General features: G+C 42.1%; 1 protein-coding gene across 1 annotated transcript; it reads right to left on the reverse strand.

Moving 5' to 3' along the window:
• Positions 1-11,099: 11,099 nt before the first annotated feature.
• On the reverse strand, positions 11,100-13,455 carry ndufa11 (NADH:ubiquinone oxidoreductase subunit A11). The gene is made up of 4 exons (XM_088907649.1): positions 13,322-13,455; positions 12,495-12,587; positions 11,872-11,994; positions 11,100-11,268 (listed from the first exon to the last, which is right to left on the reverse strand). Exons 1-4 carry the CDS (start codon positions 13,398-13,400, stop codon positions 11,156-11,158), a joined length of 408 nt encoding a protein of 135 aa, XP_088763775.1. The 5' UTR covers positions 13,401-13,455; the 3' UTR covers positions 11,100-11,155.
• Between the last annotated feature and the right edge of the window lie 1,660 nt (positions 13,456-15,115).

The raw sequence follows: 15,115 nt of genomic DNA on the forward strand, positions 1-15,115 counted from the left end.
TAATACCAGAATGAACCGATGCCCTGATTTGCATGATAATGATCATTCAACATGCATTTGTGCAGATATGCAGTGTAAAATGTTAAAAGGTTATGATTAATCCAAACCCTCAGTAGCTAACGTAATTCATTCAAAACCCCCTGGTTTACTGTTTCTTAGTAAAGTCCTAAAAGTGCAAGTCTTGTACGGATGGGAAAATGTGCCCTGTTTCCTATATGAAGAGTGGAGAAATGGGGCAGTGGTATATCTCGATTGAGAGCTATTAATATCAGGCTTCAGTGACAATCCCCATTCTGCCATTAATAGGGTGACAAAATGGCCTGGCAGAGAAATCACTTCAGCTATGTGAGAAACGTCGCTGACGATACAGCCATTGGCCTGACAGTGTAATCAGGCTAAGTCTCTTCTGAGTCAAAGTAATCACTACAGTAATGCATAAAGAATAATTATGCTTCACTTGAGTTGCCAGTCCTGTCTCTCACAGCTCAGTGATAGGATTGGCAGCTTTGAGGCACAATAGGGGTATTCTATTATTATCACTATCATAAAGTTTTATGCTTGCAGCAAGTAGATGCAATATGCAAATATGTTTCAGAAACAGCCTATACATGTATTTATCACGCACATCACATGCTTTCGTTTTGAACAGGTTCAATCAGATAAAGACTGAGTATCTTAAGCACTGTTAGAGATTTAGGTCTTGCAAAGTGCTGACTCTAAAGGAAATTTTCAACCTATAAAATTACATTTTTTAAAAATATATACAGTACACGTGGCAAGTCTGTTAAGTCTTCTACCTGAACTTCATTCCCAGTGCCTCCATTGATTAAATCAGACTGCACTGCTTAGTGAGTTGCAATCATCTCTGTGATTAGGCTTTATTGATCAGGCTTGGCTTCCTCCCTTTCTGTATTTATCAGGGCTTGACATTTCTCTTAATCCTCGTTTTCTTAATCCTCCAATAAATATAGATAACTTCTGGTCTGCAGCTTTTGATAAAAGCGATTTCTTTCCCAGTAACTCCAAATACAAAAGTTCACTTTGTTTCTGAGTATACATGGCTAATGGCAAAGAGCACCTGCCTTAAGTTAAGAGTCACAGTCGCCAGACGATAATCAAGGTTTGAATTATGCTTGTTTTTTGCCATTACTTAAGCAGAAGGCATTGGCAAAGTCAAATTCCATTACAGTTAAAAAAATAGATTTTTGAAATGGATTGAAATGTATTCCCACTGTTCTTTCAAGAGTAGCGAACCAGGAAAATCAAAGTGCTATTGACCTAGCATTGCTTGTAAAAGTAAAAAAAAAACAATTGCCCTTTTAACTAAAGTTATGATGTCGGGACTAGGTATTGATACTACCACCAAAATGGAGAACGTTCCTTACCAATAAGATATTTTTAATTTACGAGTTTAAGATCTTTCACTTACCAGACTACAAGGAAATCTGCCACAGTTCCTCTTTTCTGGGGATCTGAATGCTGGAAATTCCTTTTCGAATGTATGAATATTGCTGCCCCCAAGCTGTTTCTGTGGGTAGTTTAGTTCAGAACAACCATGTGATGCCAGCAGACTGCCACTATACACATCATTCTGTCTGCTCTTCACCTTATATCCCACCCAGAGAACAGAGAGGCTGTTTGTTAGTGGTGACGGAGAAAAAAACACTTAAAGACAGCCTGGGCAGTGTATTTTTCCATTTGGTTTTATGAAAAAGATACAAGCATCTTTATCATGCATTTTTGAATATACTGTAGTGATGCTTTTGCATAAGATATTAATACTTGCAAAAACATCAACTTTTGCATCCAATTTTTAAGAAGAGTTTTGAAAAAGCTGAATTAGGATTTGTTAATAGATCATTCTTGGCCTAGACTGTCATAATATCAGCAGAAGTGTAGTTGTAATACGGTCCCTTGCCTTGAAGTGATCTCAAGAGTAAATGGTTTGGCTGTCTTGACCTGAACGAGTGCGTTGATAGAATATAGTGTTAACAAATGGAATAGATTTAAAATTCCTGAGGCACAGGAACAAATGGGAATTAGGTTTTTCTCAAACAGGCAGTGTTAATAGATTCCAGCCCAGCATGTGTTTTTGAAGAGCAATGATTTCCTTTGGTTGCTCTGAGCTGGTGTTGTCGTCTGTTTTGCCGGAGGGCTGAGTTGAGTAGACCGAGCCCTGAGCAGGCATAATTTTTAATTTGATCAGTCTTAAACAAAGGTAGGCTGAGATGTGATTAGCAGCTTCAGATAGAGGAAATTGCTTTCCATTTCTCTGCGGCATATCTGTTTGAGGGCAGGTATTGCAGGCTCTGTCCTTAGGAAGGAAGCAGCTATGTGGGTAAGGGTGTGCTGATGTGGTTGTTGATGCCCATAACACTGCAATGTATGGGCCAGTTTATGAAGATAAACCACATTGTTCAGCTCGATTACTGTGAAACCTGAACCTCCTTCTTCTTTCAGAGAGTGACTTCTGGAGGGAATCAAATGCTACTGTCAACTGTGTGGGGTGTTAAATCCATGTGAGTAATCAAATGTATGTGTCTTTCAGTATTTTTGTCCAAAAAGTATCAAATAAATCCAGCATATGCAACTTAACTCTCTTGGAAGTCAGCAATGATTGATGATGTCTTTCCAGTGGCTTCCTTTAAATCCCTGCTTATAACCTGATCCAGAATTTATTAAATCTTAAAATACCATAAAGTGCTGTTTCCCCAAGTGCAAATGCTGAGGTCAGATCTGCTTATTAAAACCTTCTGACGGAGTTTTCCACAGGAGTTATTCAAGCTGTGATTTCAGAGTTTCATCACCTAGGTGTCGCTGACAGTAACAAAGGCCTGTAGTGTGAAGGCTGACAGGAGAGATGTTTCCAATTGCGCAGGGTCTTTCCATTATGAACATCATTTTTTTCCACAGCATAAGGCTGTGGTGTTTAGCCTGGGTCTCTTGCCATTTATTTGATACCTTTCAAGCTCCTGAGGAACGCAAAACTACAAAAACACTCTGAATGGTGTCACTTCGCTGGCTACAGTCTGAGGAGGCTGTGAGATATGGTATGTCCCATCCATCACTAACAGATATATCTGCATCTTACTTACAGCACAAAAACTCTTCAGTTAATGAAATGCATGTGAAGTAGAAGTCTGTACTTATTTAAAACAGTTATTGGCTCTCAGTTGATGGCCTTGTTTTGTACAGTAATTTAAACCAGCTCTAACAACAACGGCTAACGGAGTGTGAACTCTCCAAATATCAGACTTTCAATAAACATACAGCCATTGACACATATGTGTTGCAGAAGAGTATCTAGTATTCCCATGGCTATCTGTTTGGAACAGTGTACAAGAACAGTACCTGCAGCTGGACCACAACCAGTTCTAAGCAATAGCAATATGAATTCACAACCCTAAACCTAGTGCACTACTGTTTAGAAGACTACTTCTGTTAAGGACAACCTGGAGCTCATTTTGGAATCACAGGGCACAAGGCAGGATTACACCCTAACTGGAACCATCAGTCCAATGCAGGGAACACACAGGGGGACACTTCAGAGACTCAAATTCATCTAGAAATGGTAGCATGTCTCTGGAAGGTGGAAATAAACTGGAGAAAACTCAAGAAATCCAAAGTGAATTGGAGAAAACATGCAGACTCCACACAAAAGCCACCCCAGTACCTACGACACTAATCACTATGTTATTATGTAACCATGATAGCTTAATTCTTCATATCCTTGGCATAGAGCTCCTAAAGAAAATAATAACCTTCTGTGTATTTGTTTCCCCGAATTTAGCACCCAGACTGGACAGGAATTCATGTCAATGGCATTCAACAAATCTGCTATATTTAACAGTTGTATATTTGGACGTGAAATGAATCGCTAGTGATTTTGGAAAATTGTCATTGGATTCTCCCCAACCTGCCAGCCGGCCAGCTGGGCCAGTGTGTGCACAGATACTCAGGCAATCAGCACCAGAGGCTGATTGCAAACACAAGTTTCGGGATTGATGCTGATTGATATCCCAGAAGACTCCCTAAGCTGTAATCATTAATGAATCATGTGGAAATCACAGTGAAGAGTGTCATTATAAATTAGACGAGTCCCCCATTACGGCATTTTCAAAGCTCCCCTATTAACTCTGTTGATATCAAAGAGCGCTGGGGGGAGCGATATTAGTTTTGTTGCCATTCCAGCTTGCTGATTAATCCCCTTCAAAAACTGAAGACCCAGTGGAGTTCTAATTAATTACCACCACACTGTTTACACAATCCCTAACCATTCTGCAACACCCTCAGCCCTTCAGTCCTACTTTTAGGGATGGGAACCAGCTCCACTATCTTGAACACATTGCCCACTCTAAGAAGTTTCATGCGGACTCCAAAATCCTCATGGTCACCTGTAAGGCTCTGCATGGCCTGGCACCTCAGTACCTGTCTTAGTTGCTATCATCCTATTCCCCACCTCGCAGCCTTCGTTCATCTTTCTTGGGTCTCCTCTCTGTCCACCAAGCTTGCTTACACCCTGGGGTGACAGGGCTTCTCCTGCTTTGCCCCAAAATGTCTTGAATTCCAACCCCAAGGAAATCAGAGTCACCTTTGCTTTCAAATGCAGACTCAAAACCGCCTTCTTTTTCTTTGGGCCAATTGTATCTCCTTTGCTACAGTTTTCATTGTTTTACCTTTCTATAAAGAGCTTTGAGGAGTTGCTTTTAAAGGTGCTATATAAAATAGTTTCACTCTGGTTGGTTTCCTGGCACCTTGCTGTTTATGTGACTTATACACGGAGCATGACTGCTCACCTGCAAGCCTGCGGTTTCCATTTGTGGGCCCTAGAAACTACAAGGTCTTTGAGAGAAATTTGTTTCCCTCATAGTGGTGCTTAAAGTTCTGAGCACATCATAATCGTAGTTTTATTTCAAATCGTAAAAGTAGAATTTATTCTCTTTCCCCGCCACCCCAACCTTGTTCTGCTTAAATTTCCTCTCTTGTGAAAGCCTTAAAAGTTATTTCAGTGATCTAGTTCTTCTTTGTCACCTCGGCTAATGTGCTGCCCTCTTTTGAAGTAACAAAGTCCATGATAAAAAAGAAACAAAAGAGAAGTTATTACCAACTTCAAATTCACCTTGTCAGCTGGGATCTCCTGAGCTTCCAAGTTTATGTCTTAATAATGGGCCCTACTATTTTAAAAAATATGAGCACGTCTAAGGGAGGTTGGAGAGGTGGGTCATTAACGAGCTCACTGAAGTCACAGCACAGATTCTGTATGGACAGATTGGTGTAGTTCTTTGTGAAGTTTGAACGGGGCTCAAAGAGCGACTTCCTGTACCAGAACGTTTCAGGGAGTATTTATGATCCTTCCTTCTCTTGCATCTCTTCAGCTTGGCCCGTTCTGAATCAGTCCTGGCAAGCTTACAAGTCACATAAAGTGGCGTGTTGTGCGCGGCATTTCCATTTTACTGACAATATTTAGCTCAAACAGCCCATTCTTGCAATACAGAATACAGTATTTGTCAGCACGCTGCCTGTGATCGGGCTCTCTGATAAGCTAATGCTTTATTAATCCGGAACAATCGGGAAATGCCTTCTCTCATGCCATGCTATTGCTTTTGTCCCTACATTGGTGCACTGTAGCTGCACACATCCGATTCTTGATTCTTGCCCAGTTGCTGTCTTAACCACACTGTGCTGGTCAATCTCCAACACCTCTTCTCTCCCTTTACCTCCTCCTGAGGTGTCTGTTCTCCCACCTCCAGTGCCTCTTCATTCTAGAGCCCACAGACAGAACTGCTCACTTCCCCCAACCGTCTCCTCAATACTCATCAGCCCGTATTCAAACCGTGATCTTTTTCACACTGCCGTGAACATTTCACTACCAGCCCATAATGCTCTGTGCTCAAGGGCAGTTCTTTACTGCAATCAGTGATTCCTTACCTACGCCTTGTGTACTGCTTCATGCCAACTGTTGTCACACTGCTGTGCTCTGCACAGACATTGCATGTCTATCATTTTGTTCGTTTCATTTTTATTTTTGATTGTTCTACTATATGTGGATGATTTATTTTTGCATTTCTCTTCATGTGTCGTAGATTGTTAAGTTGTCCAGGAAAAGCTTGTCTGCTGAGCAAATAATGACTTTGCATCTCCTCCATGACTGCAGTGAACACTGCACAGCCAACTGATCTCACAGTGCAGTGCTCACAGTTACAAATTCTGCACTGGCATGTCACAAGCCATGTCCAAATGATGGCACAGTGCACTGGGGGGTCTTGCAATACTGGACAGCCTATTACAGAAATAAAACCCTCATCACATGTTTTCAATGTGTAACCCATTGGGCATAAGAAGGTGATTACTTTTTTGCATGGCCATATGTAAGAATCTAAAGTCTAAAGCTTTCTAACTCAAAGACAAAGAATTTGTCCATTGTTTGTTGTGTGGCATGATGTAGGAAGCATACCAGCCTGCATGGTTTTTCTTCATCCAGAAGGCACGTACTGTGACTTTCATGACGACTAAAAACACTGCAAGCTCATTTGGAATTTCAAACACCAATCTGCGGCGTTTTCTATTCCCTCCTGTCCGTTACCGCTTTCACAAAGTGAATCCTAGCCCCGTGGAAAGACAAAGCATTCCCCAATGACTTGCCAAGACATGAAAAGGGCTGCGTTCAAGATTTGACTTTTAAACAGCCACTGATGCTTGTCATTCTCATGCACTGCTCAATCCGGCACGGTCAGGAGATGGGAACAGAAGACATGCTTTTATTAATTACTGCTGACCTCCGCGTCACTGCGAAGGCATTAGCCAATCAAAGAGGTGTCTGTCCATTAGAACTAGAAAACTGCGAATGAGGTCACTTGACCTTTGCAGTGTTCACAGCTTCAAAATCTTCAGACTTCTTTGATTCCTTCTTATGAGCTTCACTTAATGGAATCTGAAGGGGACTGGCTAAAGGCGCCTCAGCACAATAACATGCTAATTCAGTTCAGTCCTCCTCCTGGGACAGGAGGCGAGAGATACTCAGGGCAGTGGTTTCTCCCAGCCATTAGCCGATGAAATCTGAGACTGCCTCGCTCTCATTACCTCACTGATAACTTAATTACACTAAGCAAGAGCGATATGGGGGATTACATAAAAGAATAAACATGCAAAATTGTCTTCAGAAGATGACAGCCAAAACCTACAAGGGAAAATTAAAAAATGTGACAGAACTGGCAATAATACAGTGACCAGAATTATTTATTTTTATCGTCTATCAGTAAAAGTCCCTTGAATACTGCACATATTTCGCTGCTTGAAGTGTGAAACAGCAATATTACAACACACACATGTTCATATATACTTGCCCATACACACTCGTAAATATCCCCCAGTGTACTTTTCATTGTCTTTAATGGCACATCAATAAAGTTTTACTGGCATCCCCAAAGCTAGAGAAAAACGGCTCATATTTCTGTTGCAGGAAGAGGTGATAAACCTGAGGTCTGAAATTCCTCACTCTGGGGGCTCCCTGCGCCCCAGTAAACCCACTGATGCAGGGCTAAGCTCCGCCACGCAGTCCCGGTCAGCCCTCTTATCCCGGATCCCACTGCAGGTGCCAGAAAGGGCTGCATAGCAGTGGCCCCTGGTCAGACTGGAAAACCTGTCAAACAGACACCAGTGCCCCTCCACCTCACAATGCAACACAGGACACGTCCAACAAAGAGTCTCTGGAAAGAACACTGCTTGGAATGACCGACAAGTCTTCAGCAACAAGACAATTTTATTGTTTCTACTTAACGTCAGGTGCAATGTGGTTTCATACCTCAGATTCTCCATATTTACATTTTCTGTAAAGTAAAACCATTTGTTCATGAAAAAGCAGAAAGGCAATCTTGGTTCACAGGCACACAGGCCCTTTTTTTAACTTCACAGAACAGAAACATCTAATATGGAGGGACATATAGCTGGAGTCTTGGGCCACAGTAAACTCTTAGGTTTCTAACTTGGGCATCATTGGCCTGTGGCGGCCGATCTGTGCAGGACTCCTTTTCTGGATCGTCTCAACTCCGGCGAGAAAGCCCCAAGCAAAAGGATAATGGCAGAGGTTCCGAAAACGATGATTAGATCAGAACCCAACACTGTTATTATTAGGGAGTTATTCCACAGCACAGGATGTAATAAAACCTGGGCCGTTGTTTAAGAAGAATCCATAGAATTCAGATTGTGAATTTTCGGAAGGCAGGAATGAAAATGCCAGTCCGGGCAAGTCTGGCTCCACTGATCTGTTGGTACAGCCTTGCAGGAAGAGGCACGGTGTACATGCAGAGCAGTACAGGACATGCAGAAAGCACTCAAACGCGGGTGACGACGTTGCTCTGCCTCAGGATCCTTTATTTCATTAGCACGGGATGAAGGGCTGGAGTGAAATCCGCCTTTTATCGCCAGTGACTAACAGGCTAGGAATGGCCTGTTGACTTGCATGTTCAGTACTGATTCTCCCGCCCACCTCCTTTTCAAACACAGGATCTTCAAGGAGATGTCGCGTCGTGTGTTCTTGAACTGTGAACGAGAAGCCGATCTGAAAGGTACGTACCGCACAGCAAATTTAAGATTGAAGGTTTTACCATTCACGGTCAGAAAATATCCATTCGCATTTCCTGATCTTTATGTCTTACACCATAAAATAATTTCACTTGCAGGGCCATTCAGTTTAGATAGTGCTTTTTCCCCTGAATCCAGCTTGCATTGTTGTAATATTTTTAGGATTTATAATTAGGTATAGCAGCAATTTTCAAAAGTTGAGACTGCACTAGTTGTTTTTTTTTTTCCCGGAGACCCTAGGAAAGCATTTAAATTTGCAGAAGATTATTTCAACAACTCCAGTGCAATCATCTATCTGCTGTTAATCCTAGCAGTATTACACATGAACCATTTTCTAATAATTTTTTCCCATTTCACATGTGAAACCTATTTGCCTATTGCCAGAAACAATAAGTATTTTTTCTCTGTTTTGGGAATTTTGTTACAGTTATGACCTGTGGTAATGTCTGCAAGGCTGGTTACACGTGCTGAGGAGTTACACTGCACGTTGTCCCATTCAGACAACATCACTAAATCACTAAATCTTAATTAATGACATGTGCAGCCATACAATGCCTTTTCTATGAAGGAAAAAATAGTCATTGCTCAATCATTGAAATAACAGCCCTTGAAAAGGTTAGTGTACTGACATCTCAGTGGCCTAGGAAGTATATATTTGTCATCATTTGTTAGTGGTCCCAGTCAGTGAGCTGATTTAGAGTATTGCTTTACCCAAATCAAGTCATTGAACAGATGGAAACCTTTCAGATTTTCCTACAAAGGCTACATGTTGATGACTGCTCATGCAAAAACCTCGAATTCCCTGTATCCTGCCTCGAATTCCCTGTATACAGGATTAATCCAAAGGGGCCGAACTTGGCTGAAAAGCCCAAGCTACTACCTGGACCACTCCCAGCTGGTTTTCATCAAGCCAGATTCAAGATACAGTGCAGAGCTGTCTTACACTGAGTAGTTCCTGCCAAGACTGATGACAGTCCTTCAACATGCCAGGATTAACCTGCCACTGGTAATAGTGCCGTGGCTGGTTGGGACACTGTTGTTCCCCAGGTAAGGGGAATCAGTAATCGGTACCACGGGCACTGACCCCTGGCTCACCCAGGCAGCAGGCTGACCTTTTTTTTAGATCAGGCCACCCAAAGTTCCTCACTCATAGCACTTGAACAGAATCCAATTTTTCAGTTAGGTTTTATGCCTGAATGATTAGTAATATATTAGTTTATCGCTCACTTACTCAAGATAAAACATGTTAGGAAGTGAATATTGACATCCAGGAAGGGAGAGGTGGCAGGGACATGCCTGAACCATTTGGCTCCTACCCCAGCTCAGTATGGCTGACGGAGCCACTGACGAACTCCAGCCTTTCTATATTGATACAGGCTCTGCAAACAAAATTAGATATTTTGAGATACTCGGAATTAATAAGGAAATGTTTTCTCTGAAGGAGGTAGCATACTCCTGCTTTAGAGCCAAAAATGAAAAGACATGAAGAAACATGCAAGATGGTTTGAGAGGATTTGTTTGTTTACAGCACACCAGACATGACTTTCCAGCACCACACATATCTCAGCTGCAAAGAACGATGGACAGCTGCCACAATGAAAGACTCTGATCAACCATGCCAGTGTGGTGGAATTCAGACTCCCATTCTGTAGGCATTAGATCCACTATAGGTTTTCTTCTGAACTTAGGGGATTTTAAGTCTTACTGATGAAATTCCCATGTGTGTAGCCAAGTTCACGGTACAGTTTGTAATCCAAGTAAACTATATCGTAATATTACTCTCAGCCCAATCTCTCTTCCACACATTCCCCATTGATGGGGTAATCCATCAACTGCCAAGTCTTTCTCAAAAAGCAGCAGTGTGGACAGCTGGTCATCTTCATACACGCAGGGCGTTCTCACAGCAAGGTCATCTCCATCAGCTCTCGAGATTTTTGACCCGTTCACTTTAAAAACTCTGCATTGTGGTGAAGGAGCCCCTAGAGAAACTGGATGGTTTTGCCAAGGACCTATCTGTGGAAATGCAGCATTGTGGCATTTTAATCACAACGTTTATAGCTGTGCAAAGCTTTTTGAAGCTTGTTTCTCAGAGTTCGATAAAGCTTTGGTTACACCAAGAAAGCTGCCAAAGGCCTGCTCTTCCCCCGAGCCCATGTGTCTGTTGTCAGCAGACCTTTTCAGAAATGTTAAACCCCCTCCTTGTATGTCAAGTTAAGGGTATCCTCTGCTAAGCCCACAGGCAGTGGAACTGCTCATTCATGATGTAGTCATACTGCCCTCATCTGGCAGCTCTACCAAACAGCAACTTTACCACTACCAGGGGTTTCAATAAAACATATGTACCCTGTAACACTGTTTGCTCCATTGTATAACTATGAATGCACGTACAAACTAAAAACGTTACTTTTAGTTTAACCGAGTACTGTTATTATTAAAAAATAAAAATCTTATTATCAACATTATATCATTATAAGGCAACACTTTTAACAAATTACCACCACCTTATAACACAAGAACTCTTTGTTTAAATACATTTATTTAACAGTAATGTTCATTGATTTACATTTCAGTGCATTTACAGCTCTGGTGGGCCTGCTATCTTCCAGCCTTCCATCTTTCCGATCTTGGTGAACGCCGCCAACGTGCCCAGTCCCAGGCAGGCTGTCGTTCCCGTCATGTAACTGTGAGCTGCAGATTCACATAAAAGTGAAGAGAAAAGGATTATTATCCCCGCAATGTGATCTGCCATTATTGTGAGTTTGGTGTTCCAATCTTACAATGCACAACCATGTGTAAGAGCAGTTTTTCAGCCACATTTGAAAGACCTATGGTGCAAAAATGTTGCAAGCACACACCAAAAACCAGCCAGTAAGGATCATGAACATGAATCTGATGCATTTTAAATTCACCAGGCTTAAAAGATATATAATACACTGACTTTCAATGGCACGTCCTATAATCAATAAGCCACATAACCAGGGAAACTAGGCTAAATAGGCTCTTTTTAAACAGTTCAATTAGCTAGCTGTGTCAGCATGCGTAGGCTGCAAAGGAACAAGTAAAGGCTTATTCCAGGCTGAAAAGAGAAGAAAAGAAACACAAGAAGAAGGCTCCACGGCCAAAACAATGTTTCTTTTCCTCTCTTTTCAGCCTGGAATAAGCCTTTACTTGCTCTTTTTAAGCTCAGTAGCTGGATATACTGGATAGTCGAAGAAAAGCAAGGGGCCAAAATGAGTTGCAGTGCACTTGTCCAGCTTCCTCCCTTGGGCCTGAAGAGACCAATCAACTCACTCCGGGTTCCGAGAAAGATCCCGGAAGCGCAGCCGCCAATGAAGTAGTTGAGCGGATCGTCCGGCTTCTCCCTGACCTGTGCGCTCAAACAGGTGGTCATGCCGAAGATCGCGCCCAGAGAAGCTGCAGGGGGAAAGGGGCCTGGAATCAGGAATGTTGCAAGGGAATGCCTGCCTTCTACATTCCAGCCTAGAACCGTTATTTAATTAACCCCGGTGTCCTGGCCAAAGTTCCCCCGGGCCTTTACCCATCATGGCCTCCTAATAACCCCCATCTCTGCACTGGCTTCATCACTCTGCTCTCCTCCCCACTGAGAGCTGGTGTGTGGTGAGCGGACTGATGCACACTGGCTGCCGTCACATCATCCAGTGGTGGTGGTGGAGTGGAGACCCTATTACCTGTAAAGCACTTTGAGTGGAGTGTCCAGAAAAGTGCTATACAATTTAAGAAATTGATATTATTTAAAGCACCCAAAACAGACCACACATGGCAATCCTATACCTATAATGACAGTGTAGTAGCACTACTGTATAATCCGGAAAGCAGCATAATTATTCACATGTGGCCTTTTCCAAATTCAGCACCTAATCCCAGGCAAGAAGGAGTAGAAAGGAAGCACTTACCCATTGTGACTGTCGCAGCTGTTGCTCTCTCTAGTGCCTTGATAACAGAATCAGGCTGAAATGCTATTATGTGATAAGCTGAACCAACCAGGCCTAAAATAAAAACAGCACCATACAACAGTTATCTCCACAACAGTTAACTACAGCTACACCAACCCGACAACCGCACAGTAAAGCAGGACGCGCTTCTGCTGCTGAGCTCTTGAGCAAACGCTGAAATTTCTGCAGGAGATGCGCTGCTGTACAGACAGGGACTCTCTAGATCATCACTGTAAATAAGAATTGCTCTGCTATTGACTTTTCTAATGATATGGGCTCATTAAACAGCAAGAACATTAACAGAAGTGAATTTATTCACTTCTAAAGCAATTCTGTATACCGTCATGTTTCACATCTGCTAAAAAAAATAAAATTCACATCTGGTACGGTCCTTGATATTCAACAAGCCTTTCTGTCATCAGCCCCACATCATCGTTTCCCGTATATAAGTTAACTGCGGGAAATGAGTGCCATGTAACTAAAGATGTGATAACTGCCTCTGTCAGTGGTTAAAGAAGAGAACCATACAACCTGCAAGAGTGACAGGTTACTTTTGTGAAAATAACCTTAAATAATGCTTAGTGGGTCATGAAAACATTTTTTAACAAAGGAAAATACAATTGTTAACTCTCTCGTTACTCAAAAGACGCTTCATCTCTAGTTTATAATGATTCCAGGTTCAAGCTAGGCCACCTCCATAAAGTCTTATCTTTCCCACCCCCGTACCGCTGTTTCGAGAAACACCATTTCAAAGCACGGTTACTGCTTCCGTGACATGCCCAGCTCACCCAAGGCAGCGCTCAGTTTAGTAGTGATCCATGTTTTCTGGACACAATCCTTGCCGTCCTGCAGGTCCCAGTAACCCATTTTGGATCCACGAACAAGGGCACCAGGACACCAACTATCGCGAGACTTCACAATGCCAGAGGTTCCCACAACAACTTTATTAGCAGCTCGGGGTTACACGGCAAGAACAGAAACCTAGGCTATCCACCAGGGGGAGCGCCGCTCAGAGCGCACAGATCTACAAAGCGACGTTGAATACGTAACTATTATTAAAACCCTACTGTACATGCACAAAATGTGTATTGTATATTTTTTACATTTTACTTATTCCGTTGATGGTGCTAAGTGCGATCTTAAATATACATATCATTTTGAAGTTATTCCTTGAGTTAATGAAAATATCTTGTGCTATAAATCTTTGACATTTTGATGAAAAAAAACATTACATTGTGCCATGTTCGCTTAGTATGATCATTACTGGAAACATCTCGTGTTTTATTGGTTGTTTAATAATTATATGCTATTTTTACGAAACGTATGATTTATTACAATTTTTACCATCTAAATTATATTACATTTTCAAGCTGTCACTAAACAATAAACTTGCCTGCTTGTGGCTTTAATCTGCAAACTGATACACGATTGAATAAAGCTCAATTTAAAAGAAAAATAACCCATTCCGATGACTTCTTATTTTACACCGTATTGCATTTCTTATGGTGCAGTTGCATAGACTACAGTAAAATTATACTGTCTACGGAATAGCCAAACGTAACTTTTTATAAGGCATATTTGTGTATCCCACTCAAGAAGTCTAAAAAACGACGCCATAAAAGTAAAGAGATGATTAAAAGAAAGAGGGCTGTCTTCTGAGGACTTTGCCCATTTACTGTAAGCAAGCGCTTTCTTAGGCGTGTAAGATTGCCTGAAGCCGAAGATGTTCTCCTGTCAAGGTAATAATTTCTTGTAAAGTAACACAAGAGATGATTTTTTTTCTGTTGCATTTTACACCAGAATTTACCAACGTTTGGAGTTTGTACGTTCTGTGTAGAACGTGTTCATGGAGATAAACCAGTCGCGGATTTATTGCAATGCCACACTGCTGTCGGACAAATGGCGTTGAGAATATATTAGCCGAAAAGTGAACATTAAATGCAGTCTTGGAAGTATTTGTTTTGCAAAAATAATATTTCTTTTGCCATTTAAATTGGAGAACTAGGCAGGGATTCTAGCCGAATCAAGCTGAAATGCTACTATTCGGAGGTCGATGAGCTCTGGAGTTGACAAAGAAGAGCCGTGGGTTTAAATCGCGGGTGGGACGCTGCTGTTGGTGCCCTTGACCCACGTACTGAACTTCTAAGACGGTCGGTTGTATAAAATGGATCTAGATGTGTAAGGCTCTGGATTAAGGCATCACCTAAATAAATTAAATAATATTGAACACCCCCCGCCACCATGGTGGCTGCCAGCGGGAGGAGCGATATGACCGATCGATCGTTTTTGATCGGATCCGATCTCCCCTGCGAGACGCGTGCGAGCAAGCAGAGAGTCGGGGATCTGCGCGCGAACAGCTCCGGATCCGAGCAGACCGACTGTGCTGCCAATCCAAGAAACAAGGGTATTAAGCGATAAACCGGGAGATTAGTTTCTCCCCCATCTGTCTCAGCAACCGCCACAACATATGCATCCGCCTAATCTAGACACAAAGCCCTAAAACCATGCACACAGTCAGAAATCTGCCTAAACGGCTTTTAATACCCAGACTTGCTTAGGAAGTTGTGACATGTAAGAAAAAA

The sequence above is a fragment of the Atractosteus spatula genome, chromosome 28 (assembly GCF_055471065.1).
Source record: "Atractosteus spatula isolate fAtrSpa1 chromosome 28, fAtrSpa1.hap1, whole genome shotgun sequence".
Classification (NCBI taxonomy): domain Eukaryota; kingdom Metazoa; phylum Chordata; class Actinopteri; order Semionotiformes; family Lepisosteidae; genus Atractosteus; species Atractosteus spatula.

What these genes read in the sequence shown, in the direction of transcription:
- ndufa11 (XM_088907649.1), bottom strand. Translation starts at nt 13,400, where the DNA reads ATGGGTTACTGGGACCTGCAGGACGGCAAGGATTGTGTCCAGAAAACA. An exon ending in TAAACTGAGCGCTGCCTTGG is followed by an intron (nt 12,588 to 13,321) that starts GTGAGCTGGGCA and finishes TTTTTATTTTAG; the next exon opens with GCCTGGTTGGTTCAGCTTAT. An exon ending in GATCTTTCTCGGAACCCGGA is followed by an intron (nt 11,269 to 11,871) that starts GTGAGTTGATTG and finishes GTGAATCTGCAG; the next exon opens with CTCACAGTTACATGACGGGA.